Here is a 17,498-nt window from a genome sequence, read left to right on the forward strand (position 1 = left end):
ACATAACCATACATTTTTTGAAAGATTAAAGTTGTCTAAAATGGGCCTCTACGTGTTGGCTTCGGCCCCACGCATGCCTTCTAAATGTCCGGGACTCTATAGTCCCGAGATATACAAAAGACATACATAAGAATAATAATAATAACAAATCATTTTATTTTCAAGCTACAATGGCTCATTGATATATATCTTACAAACTGACATATATATTAAGCATATCATCACTATGTTAGTAGCACTTCACTTAATCACAGTGTCATTAAAATTAGGTAAATTACCTAGACTTTTATACAGAAAAGAATTCTTAAATATATTTGCCGGCCATATTTATGACTTTTCTATGATAATTCCACATGTTTTTTACCTTTGATATTTAAGATGAAATGTCACTGAGTCTTTGCAGATGATTTTGTTGTTGTTTATAGTTACCGAACAATAAAAATTCCAGTTAATCCGTACTAATGAGATGAGAAAGTCTGTCTGTCCGTGATTCTGTTATATTTTCACTGGCTTTTTCGGTATAGATTTTATCTACAGTTAGTTTATTATTAAAAAAAAATACTCTTGTAATTTTTTACCAGTTCATCGGTAGTTTTTATGTGAAATAGTAACAAACATACATAATAATCTATTCTATAATAATATTAAAGATATTTTACATAAACTAAATAATTAGACAGCTGATTCGGGTCAATGGTCTGTGACCTTTATTCATTTAAATAAACAAATAATATCTAAACCTAATTGACGTGCAGTTTTTTTAGGTATTAACATTTTGTATTTTTCCAAACCAGTAAAACGGTTTAATTAGTGTGCTAAAAATAATTATTTGAGTAGACAGTAAACCATTAAATATACATCTTGTAACTGACAGAATAGTTACAGGGTGATGTTTATGTAAAATGATAATCAAAACCTGCCGCAACTATTTCATGTCAAGTGATTTCAAATTTCAATTATTTCGATACCAAATCTAGCAAGAATATTAATAATTTCGTGTAATCTATACTAATTTGTTTGTTTGTTTGTGTAACTACAGGTCCGATTTGAAAAATTATTTCAATGTCAGATAGCCCATTTATCGAGGAAGGCTATAAGCTATATAAAATCACGCTACGGCCAATAGGAGCAGAATAAAAGTAAAAATAATTACAAAAACGGGGAAAATTATGACCCACTAGCTGACCCGCGCAACTTCGCTTGCGTCACCTAAGAGAATGGGTCAAAATTTTTCTCCGTTTTTGTAACATTTTTCGTTGCTACTCCGCTCCTAATGACCGTAGCGTGATATAGCCTATAGCCTTCCTCGATAAATGGGCTAACTAACACTGAAATAATTTTTCAAATCGGACCAGTAGTTCCTGAGATTAGCGCGTTCAAACAAACAAACAAACAATCAAACGAACAAACTCTTCAGCTTTATAATATTAGTATAGATTCTCTCTTATGTGACGCAAGCGAAGTTGCGGGGGTCAGCTAGTACCAAAATAAATATAACTCTGGCACCCGTGCACTGCGCATAGAAGATCTCTACTCAGTTGCTGTATTAAACAGAGTGCTAAATAAGAATCATCCTATATGAAAGCTTTAAAACGTGTTGCACTTTTACGGCGTTGACAACATAAAACAAAAATAAATAGAATTTAAATAAGTCATTCTTATTTCATTACTCGATGTGGTGACGAATAAAGAGGTTTGTGAATTACTTCCTTTATATACATAAAATATAATGTCTATTATATCATATTCTTTTTTATTCTTTTTTAATTTGAATAACAATTTTATGGTTCTAGTTTTTATAGCCAGTTTTGTATATTGTCCCGACCGCGAATAACCAAAAAAAAATGTCATGCCGATGACTCACTTAGAATCACAGCAAGCATGCTATTTCTAGCATTAATTATATTATTAAAAAATAAAAAGACAACTCCCACTCTAAGAACTGCTCTTGTGTTGTGGGGACCTTATACAAACATACAAAAAACGGGCACAAAATACAACCAGACCTGAAACGATTATTTACTTTATGGGTGGCACAAATAATTGTTCCGTGTGGGAATCGAACCCACGACCTCCAGATGCAATAGTAGCGGCGTGGCGACCTAAACCACTGCGCCACGAAACATGCAAGTGGTTGCAGGTTCGAAACGAAGCTACACACTACTGACTTTTCGAAGTTATGTGTGTATTAGAACTAATTATCACTTGTTCTAACGGTGAAGTAAGATATCATGATGCAACCTTACATGCCTGAGAGTTCTTTAAAACAGTTTTTAAAGGTACGCAAAGTCCCCAAAGGTCTTTAAAATGTCAAATTAGTTCAAGCCAGAAAGCCTTTGGTGAGGCTTAATTATATTTATTAACAACAATTGGGACCAAGTTTTTTCGTGCCTCAATAAAGCAACTTAATTTCATATAGCCCAATAAATTATTATGTTCGAAATTCAACGTTTTTTCTTTCTTTCAGTATATCAATGTAAGCACCACCATGTTGATAAATGCGAGTTCTTCTGTACAAAATATAGCGACTATTCGAGGAGCGCTAAAGGTTCTGTCACTCTTGTATTTTACGAAGCAATTGTATCCAGAGCAGACCTGCGTGCATGGTTTGTATGACACAATAATTTATTTTTTAGCAAAGATTTTAAAGAAATTTAGACATTCTGAAGTCTATTTGTACATCTGTATAATAGGATACGGGAATACGTTAGGCGTTTTAAGGTAAAATGTCAGTTTGCGTTACAAACTGACATTTTACCTTAAAACGCCTAACGTTTAGGCGCAAGCTGCACTCGCTGACTCGGCGAGCTAATTCCCGTATCCTGTTAAATATTAAGCATGCAATGGAAAAGTTTTAAATTTATGATTGCATACATTGAGGGCATGTAATGTCCCCAACCCGCACTTGGCCAGCGTGGTGGCCTCAAGGCCTAACCCCTCCCTCATTACGGGAGGAGACCCTTGCCCAGCAGTGGGTTAAATTTATTTATACATGTATTTTTTATATCAAACATAAGGGGGAAACAACAATGAACGTTACAAAAACTGGGCTGAACTCACCTTTGATAAAATGCTTTGAAAATAAAAAAGATCCTTCTAGATTAGTTCCATATTTCAAGCTACTAAAATTTTGAACGACGACTCACGTATGATGACGCGTATGACGTATTTCATAGATCTCTGATTATATCTTCCGATAGTACAAACTTAATGTCGCATAATGTCATAAAGGCTGCAGAATCTTTGAATAATTATTTATTTATTAAACATCTTAATAACACAGTTATTTAGTAGATGTCCCATAAAACTACCAACGCTGTTTGAATGAATCGAAAATTCTGGTACATAATTATAATTTAATAATTTTCTTTATATTCCAGATGAAATGACTTTCGATTACATAATAATTGGTGGTGGTACAGCAGGATGTGTAATTGCCAGCAGATTGGCAGAAGACACTGATGCTACAGTACTGCTCATTGAGTCTGGAGAAAACCCTGAAAGCGAGTCAGACGTACGTAATTGGTTGAAGAAGAAGTTTGTTGGTACACTTTAGTATACATACCATAATAATGTGGCATAGTACTTAAATAAACAACGATAAATATTAGTATGATTTTCAGAGTGTAAGAGTATTATAAAATACACATGCATTTGTAATTTGTATAAAAAAGCAAAAGGTTCCCTCTTATTTGAATGTATAGACTTAAATTCAAAAAATTCTGGCTATTTATCACCATGATTTCTGTCTCCATTATTTAAAATTCAACATTTCAACAGGTCCCCGGTTTGCTCATATACATAAAGGAGAGTGAAGCCGCGTGGAATTACACAGTCGAGGATGATGAAACATACCGTCAGTATCACAAAGATACCATTGATGATATGGCTCTGGGGAGAGTCCTCGGGGGCACCAGCTCCGCAGGCTACATGATATATAATGTAGGGAATCGATACGACTACGACTGTTGGGCAAAAACCCTCAAAGACCCTTCTTGGAACTGGAAAAATGTTCTACTATTTTTCAAGAAGAGTCAAAATCTTCTAGACCAAGATATTTTAGAAGCAGACAAAGGAGAATTCTATGGCAAAGACGGCAAAATAGGTTTAAGCTTATATCGTTTTGAAACAGGAGAAAAAGTCTTTAAGATATTTGAGGAAGCTGGTAATTTAAGAGTTCCTAGTTTTAATGGTAATGTGACACATGGTTATGCTGATGCAATGTACACGATAGCAAACGGCCTTCGTCAAAGCACGGCTTACTCGTATCTGACGCCAATGAAAAATAATCCTAAACTCCACATCTTAAGAAACACTTTTGTTGAAAGAATAGTTTTTGATGACAACAGGAATGCTGTGGGTGTAGAAGTTGAACTGTGCAATGGAAAACATATCACTATTAGATCAAGAGTCGAAATAATTTTATCAGCTGGTATAGTCAATTCGCCAAAAATACTGATGCTCTCTGGAATTGGGCCTAAAGAACATTTAGACGAGCACAATATAGAAACAATATCCGATCTACCAGTTGGCCAAAACTTTCACGACCATTTATCGACCGTGGTTATCTACAATATGACTAATTTAGTAACCCCATACAGGCCATGGGATCCGCACAAATACCCCGCCTCAGTAATAATCGGTTTTGCATCTCTGAACAAAACATCAGGCTACCCCGACTATCATACTGTAAATTTTATAAACTTCCCTTCTTACTTGATGATGTATTGCGCATTTACTTACGGATACTCAAATGAAGTCTGCGATCAAATGATAGAAACAGATGTGAACTCTATAATGATGTATTCAGTAATCAGTTTGCAGAAACCTACATCAAATGGGAAGATCCTACTGAGAAGTGGAAATTACAAAGACAAGCCAAAAGTAATCACTGGTAAAGATAATGTTAATGCAGAACTACATGCTAGGGCGGTGCAACATTTTGTTAATATTGAAAAAACTAACCAATTTGAAGCCTTAGGAGGGCAATTTAAAGATCCAGAAATCAAGGAATGTAATCTTTTTGAAAAATACAGTTCAGATTATTGGAAATGTTATGTCAGATATATGAGAACTACTTTACACAATTATAGCGGTACATGTGCTATGGGAAAGGTTGTGGATAGTCATTTGAAAGTGTATGGAGTGAATAGACTTAGGGTTGCAGATGCCAGTGTGATGCCAAGTACTCCCGCTGGTGGGACTTTAGGAGCCACAATTATGATTGGAGAAAAAGCTGCTGATATGATCAAAGAAGATAATAGATGTAAATAATTGTATTCTAAAGATTATTGTTATGAGGAAGAAATATATGTTTATAAATACCAAAATTAAATATCTATGCAATCCATTCCGTTTTTTGTTTTAAACTATTATGTTGGTGATTAAATTGATTCCCTATTAATGCGAGTATATTTGGGAGCTAAAGACCCTTATTGTTTCTCTTTTATAATAAGTGCCATTATAACTAACCATGCATCTGCTGGCCTGACTATAAAGCAACTAATCCTTGTTTTCTGCTCTATAACCAAATAAATACTAGAAAAATCCAACTACTAGTCACGATTGTGGGATTTGAATCGCGGATTGGCGATAGGTGAGAGCAGCCAAGACTGCTACTAAATGTTTAACATAAAAAAAATATGATGCTAACGATGTTTGCTACTTTCTCTAATAGTAACAGCAAGTACCGAATAGATATTAATGAAATTAAAGTTTACTAAACTACTGCTTGCACTTAGCACCGCAAGTCGCACGCCACGCGGTTGCCCATTCCACGGGGGCCCCTCCTAGGCATGATTTACAGCCTGGTGACAGATGGACAGACAAACGGACAGACAGTTGAGGCTTAATAATAGGGTTCCGTTTTTACCTCTTAGGTACAGAACTCTGAAAAAAACATCTAACACGGTCTCAACTTACTGAGATAAACTACTAGACTCCTGTCACCTGCCATTTCAAAATTAGGCTCAAACTAGGTTTCTTTATCATGCAATAATGTTGCCTTTAGGACCAATAAATATTTTATTGTTTAATCGTTAATCAATTCTTATACAAATAGAAGCTATTACTTTAATTACCACTTAGGAATCTTTAATTACCCTACATTTGCGTCAGAGCTAAGTCTTTCAAATTATTTACAGGCTGATTCTATATTATTGTCGAAATTATGAAGAAACTGACTACAAAACGTTTCAAAATAAATACATTCTTTTTCTTAAAAATCATTATGGGAGTAGTCAAAAATATTGAAGTTCAGACTTCAAATTGGTTATCAGGCTAGGCTAAGATTAGTCAGATTTAAAAGATTTCTTTAAATTGGAGTCTGTCCAAGATATAGCAGCATGTCTTTAATGGGCGAGAAATATAAGCAATGAAATGCCACTGTCCACTTAGAGTTTTCTTCGCTATAATAGGGATACGATTGTTTTTATGACATTTTTTGCGATAAGTACGTATATAATATTTTTTTACTATCTACCAGATGGACTAAGAAAAAAAAATCACGTCATTTTATTTTTCTTCAATTTCTAATTCCTTAACTTGTCAGACTTATCTAGACATGTTATTTCAATATGTGGCGCTAAAATACCTGCCAAATGCTTACACAACCTGTAGCTGAACTCAATAAAATTTTTTTTTATTTGATTCTATATATATTTCCGTTAGTACGTAAATGAGGTATTTGATAAAATTTATAGTTGATTATATTAAAATCATTAAACATTGAAGGCACGTCACCAGTCTGTCAAAAGTTTTCTTTACTGTTACTTCGTTCATGTCAAAAGAAACTACTGTAAGTATTTGAAATATTTCTGTTACTTTTTCGTTATTGTAAATAGTGTCTTTAAATTTTGTTTCCGAAGTAGATTTGTTCAATAAATATGTTGGCATTGGCTTCCTTTATTTTTCAAATGCTCTTTTTATAAAGTATATAAATGTTAATTTATTATTTAAGATCATATTATTTATTCATTTTGGTCTAAAGCTGACGCGTCGAAAGGGGGAGTAAATTAATAATATGTGAAAACACGCCTATAGCACGATTCTTTACAATCCGTACTTTGGAATATCGAGAGTTTTACATTTAAAATCTACAGGTAAAATAGTTTCTATGACGCCCGCAAGAGGCGCTGAACCGATTGTCATACAATTTTTTTCGGCTGTTAGCCGCTTGTCGATAGTTTTAGAGAATTGAAGTACTTACTGGTCATATTATACAGCCATTCACTCTTTGTCTACAAGAGAATTACATTTTTTAAGTACCAATTTCTCGCCTTCCTTCTGTCTCTTAGAAACTTCAAGCATGAACGCCGCAGCGGTCGTGGGAATGCTGCAGAGCAACCAGATTGCCTTGTTCATCATCATGGTATTAGAAATGACCGGCTATATGTTTCCACCGCCAATCATTCTTCGACGTAAGTACCTAGTATTTTTTGCAAAACACACAGCAATTTAAGAGTTTATTTATGTAGCGGGTACATTTGCAAACATACAAATATGGAAAAACTATTTGTACACAAATAAATTGTTCCATGTGGGAATCAAACTCACGACCTCACGACGCAATAGTGATAAGCACCTTAACCACTTCGCCACGAAGGCAGCAACTTAACCAGCACTCGAGAATTCCTTTTTTAATCCTACAAATATTATAAATGCGAAAGTTTGTGAGTATGTATGTATGTATGAATGGATGTTTGTTACTGTTTCACGCAAATATTACTCAATCGATTACGGTGAAATTTGCTGAAAGCTAAAAAACTGAAGACCCAGAATAACATATAGACTATTTTTGTCCCGGTTTTAGTTCCCGAGGGATCAGGATTTAAATGGGAAGGGATTCCACGCGGACGAAGTCGCGGCGGCCTCTAGTTCATTATATAAATTAGTAGTAATATTATGGTCTTCCACAGCCGACGATATATTTGACTTCATATTAATCGGAGGAGGAACATCTGGCGCCGTGATAGCCACCAGACTTGCCCAGCAGGAGTTCAATGTACTTGTCATCGAAGCGGGTGCTGATGCGCCTTATGAGACCACTGTGAGTATACGTTAAGAACATTGTTTGTTTTGTATGTTTCATCGGGAAATATAGTAAGTAATAATTTGTGAGTCAAATTCATAGATGCTTAACAAAATCGCGGCTTAAAGTCTGAAAACGACCCAAAACTATCGATCTTGCTTGACTATAACTAAATATTGCATCGATTGTTAGCTTCTTAAAATATCTGTTTAATCAAGTAAGATTCTTTCTTGACATTTTAAACGAATTATACTGTAGGTAGATTCTCTACTATCGACTATCGACGAACCGCTAGCTATCGAGAAATTTTACTCAAAATATTTTTAGCGCCTCTACTGGGCTCCGTAAGAACTATTGTAGCTGTACATTTTAAATGTCAAACTATCGATACTCGACAGTACCGACTGTAGAGAATTGCGCTACTAAATAGGCTACTAGGTGTTTCAAATATTGGTTTAAAAAATATCTTTTTTGCAGCTCCCAAGACTAGTCCCGTATTTAAAGAACTCACATGTTGATTATAACTACACTTCGGCGCCAGACGGATACACCTACCAATGCCAAGTAGGACAGAAACTAGACCTAGGTGTAGGCAAGATGTTGGGAGGCTCATCAGAACTAAACTATATGTACTACTCCCGAGGAACCAGACGTAGCTTCGACCAATGGCACCACAAAGCAAAAGACGACAGTTGGACATGGGAAAAAGTACTTCCATACTTTAAAAGATCTGAAAATGTATCTGTGAATGCAATAAGGAACTCTGAACTTAAGGATCAGTATGGTACTAAAGGTTACATTGGAGTGACACGAGACGAATCACCTAATACAGATGACATACTGGAAGGGTTCCATCAAGCTGGCCATGACATCATTGATGATATAGATGGGCATAGAGTTGGTTATTCCAAAGCCTTACTTACTATCAAAGATGGTTTCCGACAAGGCGCCGGTTCTAGTTACATGAAGTATATTTCCGAAAGTCGTTATATAGCTACAGCAAAGAATACTTTGGCAACAAGAATTATGTTCGATGACGACAAAAATGCTGTAGGTGTAGAAGTGATTACGGATAAAGGTGAAACTATAGTGGTGAAAGCTAGAAAAGAGATCATAATCTCGGCTGGTGTATTCAAATCACCGCAGCTTTTGATCCTATCTGGTATAGGACCTAAGAAACTGCTAGATAAATTTAACATTACGTCTGTAAGTAATTTACCCGTAGGGAAATATCTCAAGAATCAAGACGCCGTTCCTTTACCTTTTAAGATAAATAAACGAATAGTAAAGAAAGAAAAAGATCCTGGTAAGTTTCCAGTAGGAGCATTTGTTGGTTACGCTTCTTTGAAAGAGAATGAAAATCATAAGAACCATCCAGATTACAGCGTAGCAGGTCTCGTATTTGACGATTTGAGATTCATGCTACAATTCTTCGCTTACGTGTACAAATATTCATACGGAATGAGTAATAAGTTGTACGATGAAATACAAAACCACCAAGTGGTTGTGAATCTTTTGACCAACCTTTACCCTCGTTCTAGAGGTCAAGTTTCTATCCAAAGTACTGACCCTAAAGACCCTCCAAAAGTAGTTATGGGTTCGTTTTCCAACGACCGAGATATAGACGACCTTGTGGAGTACATAATGCATTTCATGAAAGTGAATGACACAAATGCTTTTAGGAAACTAGAAGCAAGGTTCATAGACTTAACAAAACCTAGATGTGATATTTTTGAAACTGATAGCAAAGAATATTGGCGTTGTTATATTTTATGTATGATGGTCAGTCTGAGATCTTATACAGGCACTTGTTCTATGGGTTCAGTGGTGGATAGTAGAATGTTGGTTAAAGGTGTCCAACGGTTGCGAATAGCCGATGCTTGTATCATACCTGTGCATGTATCAGCTTATATTTATAACACTGTCGTGATGATAGGGGAGAAGGCTGCAGATCTTATCATGGAGGATGCTGGAGTGGAGTATATGAATAGTAGACATGAACCGATCAGTATCGATCAAATTAAAAACATGCCAGATTAAAAGATAATCACGTAATGTTTTGATGTGTTTATAATTAGCGATTGAAAATAAATAATGATTATTATTATTTTTTTTGTTTCAATTCAACTATAAATTGTTTTTTGGTGTCAATAAAAACCTAGTAAATGACTTTTAAGCATTACGTCCTAGCTTGTGATGAAATTGTTGAAGGTAAAATGTCAAGAATCGAAGAAGTTTATTTTATTTACTTACACGTATTATATCCAGATGAACAAAGTTAAAATAAAATTGCAATGTAACCATGGCACATTGTGCAGCATCAGTGGACTACCATGCATTTACACATCACGGTGTTAACAAATAATTATCTTTATCTCTTTATCTTACAGTTAAAGCAAGAGATAACTGTATTTTATACACAGAACTTTAAAATGTAATTTGTATGTCACCTAGCCTTTGAGCTGTCGACCACAGCTCCCGCAAATTTCATTTTAAATATAATAAATATGTGTGTAAATGAAAAGTAAACCACAAAATGTATTTATACTATTTATCATAAAATACCAATCAACCAATCATTGAATATTGGAATTAATAAAACATTTATTTTAATGAAATAATGCATATATACGCACATTTCATACGAAAGGTACGATCAAAAATCGTAGTCAGCCACAAAATGTTTCCGTGAAACCACGAAATACGAATATGATAAAAAGTACCACGAATTCTACGAAACACTCCGTCACAGAGAACATGAATTAAACTCGTAGTATACATACCAACAAGTAAGTTTTGAGCTTTTTTAAAGAATTTCTCAGAAATTGCCCGGAATTAGAAAGTTGAGGTTGTAGATAGACGTGTCTCGGAGAGCACGTAAAGTCATCGTTCCTGCGCTTGACTCCTCACTGAGCGCATCGGTTATCTGTACCACAGGGCTGGCTATGAAAGTGAGGGAATGGAGAGTGTACCTGTGTATTGTGCACATATTTGGACTCTATAAACAAAGCCCTGCCCAGTTGAATGGTTTCAATGAGACTGACAGCCGTAGCCAGATACCGGCTAGGACAATATCATTAATACTATTTGAATAAAATAGTGAATTTATAAGAAAATTAATGTTATTTGCATTTTACTTTTCACTGCTTTGACAACGCTGCAAGCTGTCTAATTTATATTGTCAATGCGAAACTTCCTTCCTATCGTAATAGTGTCTCTTCCTCCACAGATTGTTTAATCAACTAAAGGTCAACTAGTAGTTAGCGGAGAATTAAATTTCTTCGTCAACGTTATAAAGTGTCTGACCTGCTTTAAGGTGGCTAATTGACAGCGAGGTGATAAACTGAACCTGGCTCTGTAGCCAGACTGCCTCTGTTCCGTCTATAGTGTATCCGACTGCCGATCATAGAGTTTCGGTTTTGATTCCCAGGTAGGATAAAGTGCTATTGGTATTTTATAATTTATATTAGAATTATACTTTTGGTACTCCTCCTGGTATATACAAATATTCATTATAATAAACTTGTGATTGATGTGAAGTTATTTTGAATATTCATTATAATTTATTAATTTCATAACATTTGTGAGGAAAACGCAGAAATGGAAATTATTATACTATGTTGATTGTAAGTATTATAAGTATGTCGCATAAACTGTGTAGCATTCGAGGTGATCGCCACGTTAGGCTGGCTACACAGTAACATACACTTACCGTTCGGCATTAGTCTGCCTAGCCGGGCGGCAAAACGGTGTGGAGGAACGAGGTGATCATGTTCCTCCAACACAAAGGGAGGATCCTCCGACCAGTTGCAGTGCAAACTTCGATAGCGCGATCTAGGACTTGTGACATCAGTCACACTGCGCGTGGTGGTTGGTTGCGCGTTGGTCCCAGTAGATGTCGCTGTATGTAGCGAGCCGCTACAACGGAATATACCTCTCTGTAGATGAACCCAATCGGCACAAGCCGAACTAGTGAGTCGAGTCGGTTTCGTTGTTTGTTAAAAAAATATTACCAAACCGAACGTACCGAACCGAATATGAGTGAAGAAAGCTTTACGAATATCGGAGGCTAGATTCCAATACAGAATAAATGCGGTAAATACAATGCGGTAACGCATCTATGAAATGACCGCACCAAGGTTTGCTCAACCCACAGATTGTTTACCGACCGGCGCAACTGGCTATGGCTATAAAAAAGGTTATAATTATATAAATATAACACACGTGGCAAAATTTCTATATTATTAAATTTGACTAACTGAAATTTGAATTGACCAAATACAAATATTCACCCAAACTTTTACGTACAGTACTTGGTTCAGTGTTCAGTGAATTTCGTGTTAGTTTTTCCTAGTTTCCCATTTATTCGTATGATTTAGTTGAATAGTTCACTCGCAAAACTCTGTGGGTACTCAGTTCGGTTTAAATTGGGCGAACACTTTAATCGTTTTGGTGTATGTCTGTTTTTAATAGTAGGAAAGGTAGTAGGAATTCCAAAATCGTTGTTACGATACTACAATATTATGATTATACTAATTAAAGTGAGTTTTTGTTTGTATAGTTTATCCTTTATTAAAAAAAGCAGATATTAATCGTATACCTCTTGTTGTTAAAACCTCTTTCAAGTCAGTAAAACAACAAAATAATAAAACTAGCCAATATAATTCAAATCTTTATAAATCATTTACTTTTTGTCATTACACCATCTTAAGTCAATAGCTGTAGTTTTAATAACAATACCCATCTTCATCTTCATTATCCTCTTTAATCATATCAGCAGCTTTCTCAGCAATCATGAATGTCGAACCCAGAGTACCTCCAGTAGTAGAAAAAGGCATTACACTGGCATCAACCACTCTCAACCTTTTTACTCCATACACCTTCAAACGGGGGTCAACGACCTTCCCCATAGCACAAGTGCTACTGTACTGATGCTGTGACGTCATCATTGCTCGCACGTAACATTTCCAGTATGTTATGCTTTTCCTATTGTATTTGCCACAAGCCTTCAATTTCGGGTCTTTGAATTTACCACCTAAGGTCTTAAAAGATTCTGTATCCTCAAATTCGGAGTAATGTTGGCAAAGTCTCGCGTGGTCTTCTAAATCTTCTTCTACAGAGTAATAATTAGTATAAATTAATGGAGGATATCTGTAATTCCTGCTTCTCAAAAGGATCCTTCCCCTAGATTTGAATTTCTGCTTGTTAATTAACGTGAACATCATTTGCGAGTTCACACTTGTACTTATAGTATTGTTACAAATAGTATCATTGTAAAAATATGTAAAAGTACAATAGTTGATGAGTAACTTTGGATAATTGATGTAATTTACTGATTGATAGTCTGCTGTTTCAGATGAATTATCTACAGCCACATGCCCCAATAGTACCACTGCTGGGAAATTGTAGGGATTAAACGGTCTGTAAGGAATCACTTTATTCGTCATATTATATACCAGGGTTACTCCTAATTTATCTTGTAGGCCTTCGCCTACTGGAAGATCAGCGACTGTGTGGATTTTGAGGTCACATAAATGGTCTCTTGGACCGATTCCTGACAGCATAAGAATTTTAGGCGTATTGACAACACCAGCTGATAGTATCACTTCTTTTCTCGCTTTAATGACAATGTATCTTTTGTCACAAGTGACTGCTTCAACACCTATCGCCCTTCTGTATCCATCAAATATGACCTTCTTAACCATAGTATTTTTCAAAACGAAAAGATTAGGATTGTTTCTCTCTGGTAAGAGATACGACACAGCACTGCTCTGGCGAAGGTTATTGCTGATCGTGAAAATAGCGTTGGAATAACCAAGAGTAGTGTTGCCGTTCATGCTTGCTATTTTAGGGATCCCTGCTTGACTGAAAGCTTTGAAATACGGTTCAGTTTTTATAGAACTAGTACCGCGGAGTACCGTGAGACCGATATTACCATCCTGCCCGAAGAATTCACCATCGGTTTTAGCAAGGTCCTCGTCTTCAAGCCTTTGAGACTTTTTCAAATATGGCAGTACATTTTCCCAAGTCCAAGTTGTATCGTTTAACATTCTTGCCCATTCGTTATAGTCTTCTTTGCTGCCTGGAGTATAAGTTAGGTAGCTTGAAGAACTACTTCCTCCAAGAGTTCTGCCTAATGCTAAATCGTCTTTCGTTTCTTTGTGAGACTCGCGTGATAACGCGGGATCGGTTACCGTGTAATTCCATGATCCAGCACTTGATTGTAAGTACAGCATCAACGCGGGGGTCTAAAAAGGAATATATAAGTTTACCTCACTATATAATATCTGATTATAGCATTCTTATTCGAAATCAAATAGGTCCTTGAAGTAGCTGTACCAGAAAGAAGTGTCCTTTGCACATTTCTGTATGTTCAAATAAGTTCGGTAACTGGTCAGGCCGTCAAGAGAGAGGGTTTCTTTATATTATTGAATAAGTACCTACTGAACAAAATTTTATTAAAGGAATAAGGAAAGAAGAAAAAATGTTAATTCGATTTAAATACTCACATCAGATTCAGCTTGAGGACTGTCTCCTGCTTCTATGAGCAGCACCGTAGTCTCATTATCTTCGACCAGTCTATTAGCCAGTACACATCCTGCGGTCCCAGCTCCTACGATCACGTAATCAAAAGAACGGCCATCTGGGAAATAGAAGAAAGGTTACAAAATTTGTTCTAAAGAAAGAATACGTAATGTTATCCTGAAACTGTTTTGGCAATCACATTTGCCGACCTAAAAATCTTTAGACGACAGCTCCATTGGAAGGCTTAGCCATTGTTTACCTTAAGCTTTTTGCAATAGTTGTGCCTACCCTCTTCTTTCGTACGGATATCAGGAAAACCTATGTTTGATGTCAAGTTTTTAATGCAATTCTGTACCACTATTGACTACCGACAACCGGCTAGCTACCGAAATTTTGACATTTAGAATGTACTGCCAAAATGTTTCCTACGACACCCGTCAGAGGCGCTGATCAGTATTTCATACAAAATTTCTCGATGACAGGTCGGTTGTCGGTAGTCGATAGTAGTAGAGAATCGAGCTACAAAAGAGTAACAAACAAATGGGATGACTTACCATACACACAAGTTTGTTCAGGGTACTTGTAGGAAGCGATGTTCAGGACTGTGAGGACCTTCAAAGCGGCTTGGACGAGAGTGATGAGCGACTGTGCCGAAGACGCGTTGATGAGCATCTTGAAGCTACAGGGACAAATAATTTTGGTACATTCCTCTATTAAATATAATTACAACTTGATTAATTAACCTTTTATAACGATTTACGAGATCTTACGTGATGTGAAACTTGATTTCTGGGTTCAAGATCAACATGCATATTTAGTATCTCAAGTACATAGCTCCTTGATGTAACGTGTTAATCACTATAATCTAAGTGAGCATTGAAAAAGACAATGTACCGCTTACGGCTTTCAAATAGTTGTCCTAGTAGTAGCTTCCCAGTCCAGATTGGACAGGAAAAAAAAAATCTGCGTGCCATCTTACCTGATGATAAGGGGCCCTATTTCATTGCCTTTGAATTTGAACACCTATCCTATGAATATAGTTATCAAGCTTGGTACAACATTGATGTACTGACAAACTGTCCTCTGCAAACACAAGATCGACAAATAACAAGCCTTACCTTTTTCGACGGCACAAGGCAAATGCAATAAAATTGCTAGTAGTTTAATAGATACCTATTCAATCATTAAAGACATTGTTAATTGTGTTAACAAACCAGAATAATAGTTTATTACCTTATAAATTTTGATAAAAATCCATTCAAGTACGAACGCGTGACGTTTAAAGGAAATTTTACGAAACGAAAATTTAAAGGGTGTGTCAAAAAATGCTAATACACTAGACTCCGCTAGGGTAGTTCTAGCAAACGTTAGTGCTATTGATTATTTTTTCATATAACATATAATGTATATAACTATTCCGCCATTTTGCAGGGAAAACCGATCAGTAGCTCAACTCTCTACTACTATCGACCATCAACAACCGGCCACCTATCGAGGAATTTGTACGAAAACCTGATCAGCGCCTCTAGCGAGTGTCGTAGGAACTAATTGGGTAGTACATTTTAAACGTCAAACTGACTATATTTGGCCGTGCCAACTGTAGAGAATTGTGCTACAGCACATCTGGTTGCCAGAGGAACCAATCTATTTTTCAAGTATAACATTTTAAAATGACAAAGTTACAGTACTAGATAGGTCCGACTATAGAAAATCGAGATGCTAATGACTCTTTATTTACAAATAATAATAAGTAATACAATAATTTATAAGAAACTACCTGTATGGTCCTGAAATTAGTTACCCAAGTAAGTAAGGATTTTAATTAATTACTCTACTTAAATCTATGACGCAAATGTACTAAATAATTAAATTTGTTATTAGTGATAGTTTATTTTATTAGGCAATTAAATTTACGATACAATTCGTACACACACACATACACACACACGCAAGACACCACTCAGAAAAAACTATCAGATAGTTTTTCCAGATAAAATTATGACGGTTTTTCTTCATACATTTGCTGTCACTTCATCTAGCAGAATGCTATTTGACCAATAGCCCGACCCGATATCCGAACTCGAGACCTCGTAGTCAGCAGTCACATACTAGCATCAGTAATTTGAGGCGCCCGTAGCCAGTTGCGCTCACCGGTCGGTAAACAATCTGTTGGTTAAGCAAACCTTGGCGCGGTCACTCCATAAATTGGTGACCGCATAGTGGTATTTGTACTGGGCCTCTCCATGCTTCGGAGGGCACGTTAAAAGTCGGCCCCGGTTGTTGTCAATTAAGATAACAGTCGTAAAGCCACGTCAAAGGCCTTCGGGCGGCTTGAACAACTTTGACACTAGGTTGACCACCAACCATACGACAAGAAGAAGACCATCAATACCTAAGCGGCTGAAGTTTCTGGCTTTATTTCCTACTTTTATTCACATTACACAATGGCTCCTTCACTCCTGAAAAGGGTTCAACAGGACATGGCTAAATCATTTATTAAAAAGAAAGGAATTTATTAAATTCTCGGTTTTGTTCTCGTTAAATATTAAAATGTATCTTTATAGCGGACAAATAACTATTAATCAAAATGACAAAATGACTCCCCCACTCGTCTTAAATATTTGATTCGCTATTTCAGCCGCCAATTGGACGATTTTTTAAAAAAGACCCAATGTGTTTTCCGGGTTGTAAACGAATCCCGACAATTACAATTAAATCAGCTAAGCCATTTTTACGTGATAAAGGGACAAACGAACAAACAGTATTTTGCTTTGACATTTATATTTTTTGCAAACCAATTAAACATTTGTCCAATAGAGCAATAGAGTAATTTAGTATTATGCTTCCGTTATATTATTTTATTTAACTTAACATTAATATGAAAAATCGGACTATACTTTAAAAAACTGGTCGACTTGAGAAAGTCCTTTTCTTTATTTTTTGT

At 35.9% G+C, this 17,498-nt stretch overlaps 3 protein-coding genes across 3 annotated transcripts; 2 read left to right on the forward strand and 1 right to left on the reverse strand.

The window, feature by feature from the left end:
- Nucleotides 1-2,478: 2,478 nt before the first annotated feature.
- LOC142974696 (ecdysone oxidase-like) lies at nucleotides 2,479-5,283 on the forward strand. Its single transcript, XM_076117163.1, has 3 exons — nucleotides 2,479-2,606; nucleotides 3,381-3,514; nucleotides 3,781-5,283. The coding sequence occupies exons 1-3, from the start codon at nucleotides 2,489-2,491 to the stop codon at nucleotides 5,272-5,274; spliced, it is 1,746 nt and encodes a 581-aa protein (XP_075973278.1). The 5' UTR covers nucleotides 2,479-2,488; the 3' UTR covers nucleotides 5,275-5,283.
- A 1,447-nt stretch (nucleotides 5,284-6,730) lies between these two features.
- Nucleotides 6,731-10,117, forward strand: LOC142974984 (ecdysone oxidase-like). Its single transcript, XM_076117584.1, has 4 exons — nucleotides 6,731-6,796; nucleotides 7,296-7,418; nucleotides 7,917-8,047; nucleotides 8,507-10,117. Exons 2-4 carry the CDS (start codon nucleotides 7,307-7,309, stop codon nucleotides 10,067-10,069), a joined length of 1,806 nt encoding a protein of 601 aa, XP_075973699.1. The 5' UTR covers nucleotides 6,731-6,796; nucleotides 7,296-7,306; the 3' UTR covers nucleotides 10,070-10,117.
- Nucleotides 10,118-12,713: 2,596 nt separating this feature from the next.
- Nucleotides 12,714-15,554, reverse strand: LOC142975007 (ecdysone oxidase-like). Its single transcript, XM_076117617.1, has 4 exons — nucleotides 15,534-15,554; nucleotides 15,109-15,233; nucleotides 14,539-14,672; nucleotides 12,714-14,277 (listed from the first exon to the last, which is right to left on the reverse strand). Exons 2-4 carry the CDS (start codon nucleotides 15,224-15,226, stop codon nucleotides 12,757-12,759), a joined length of 1,773 nt encoding a protein of 590 aa, XP_075973732.1. The 5' UTR covers nucleotides 15,227-15,233; nucleotides 15,534-15,554; the 3' UTR covers nucleotides 12,714-12,756.
- Between the last annotated feature and the right edge of the window lie 1,944 nt (nucleotides 15,555-17,498).

The sequence above is a fragment of the Anticarsia gemmatalis genome, chromosome 8, assembly GCF_050436995.1.
Source record: "Anticarsia gemmatalis isolate Benzon Research Colony breed Stoneville strain chromosome 8, ilAntGemm2 primary, whole genome shotgun sequence".
Taxonomy (NCBI): Eukaryota; Metazoa; Arthropoda; class Insecta; order Lepidoptera; family Erebidae; genus Anticarsia; species Anticarsia gemmatalis.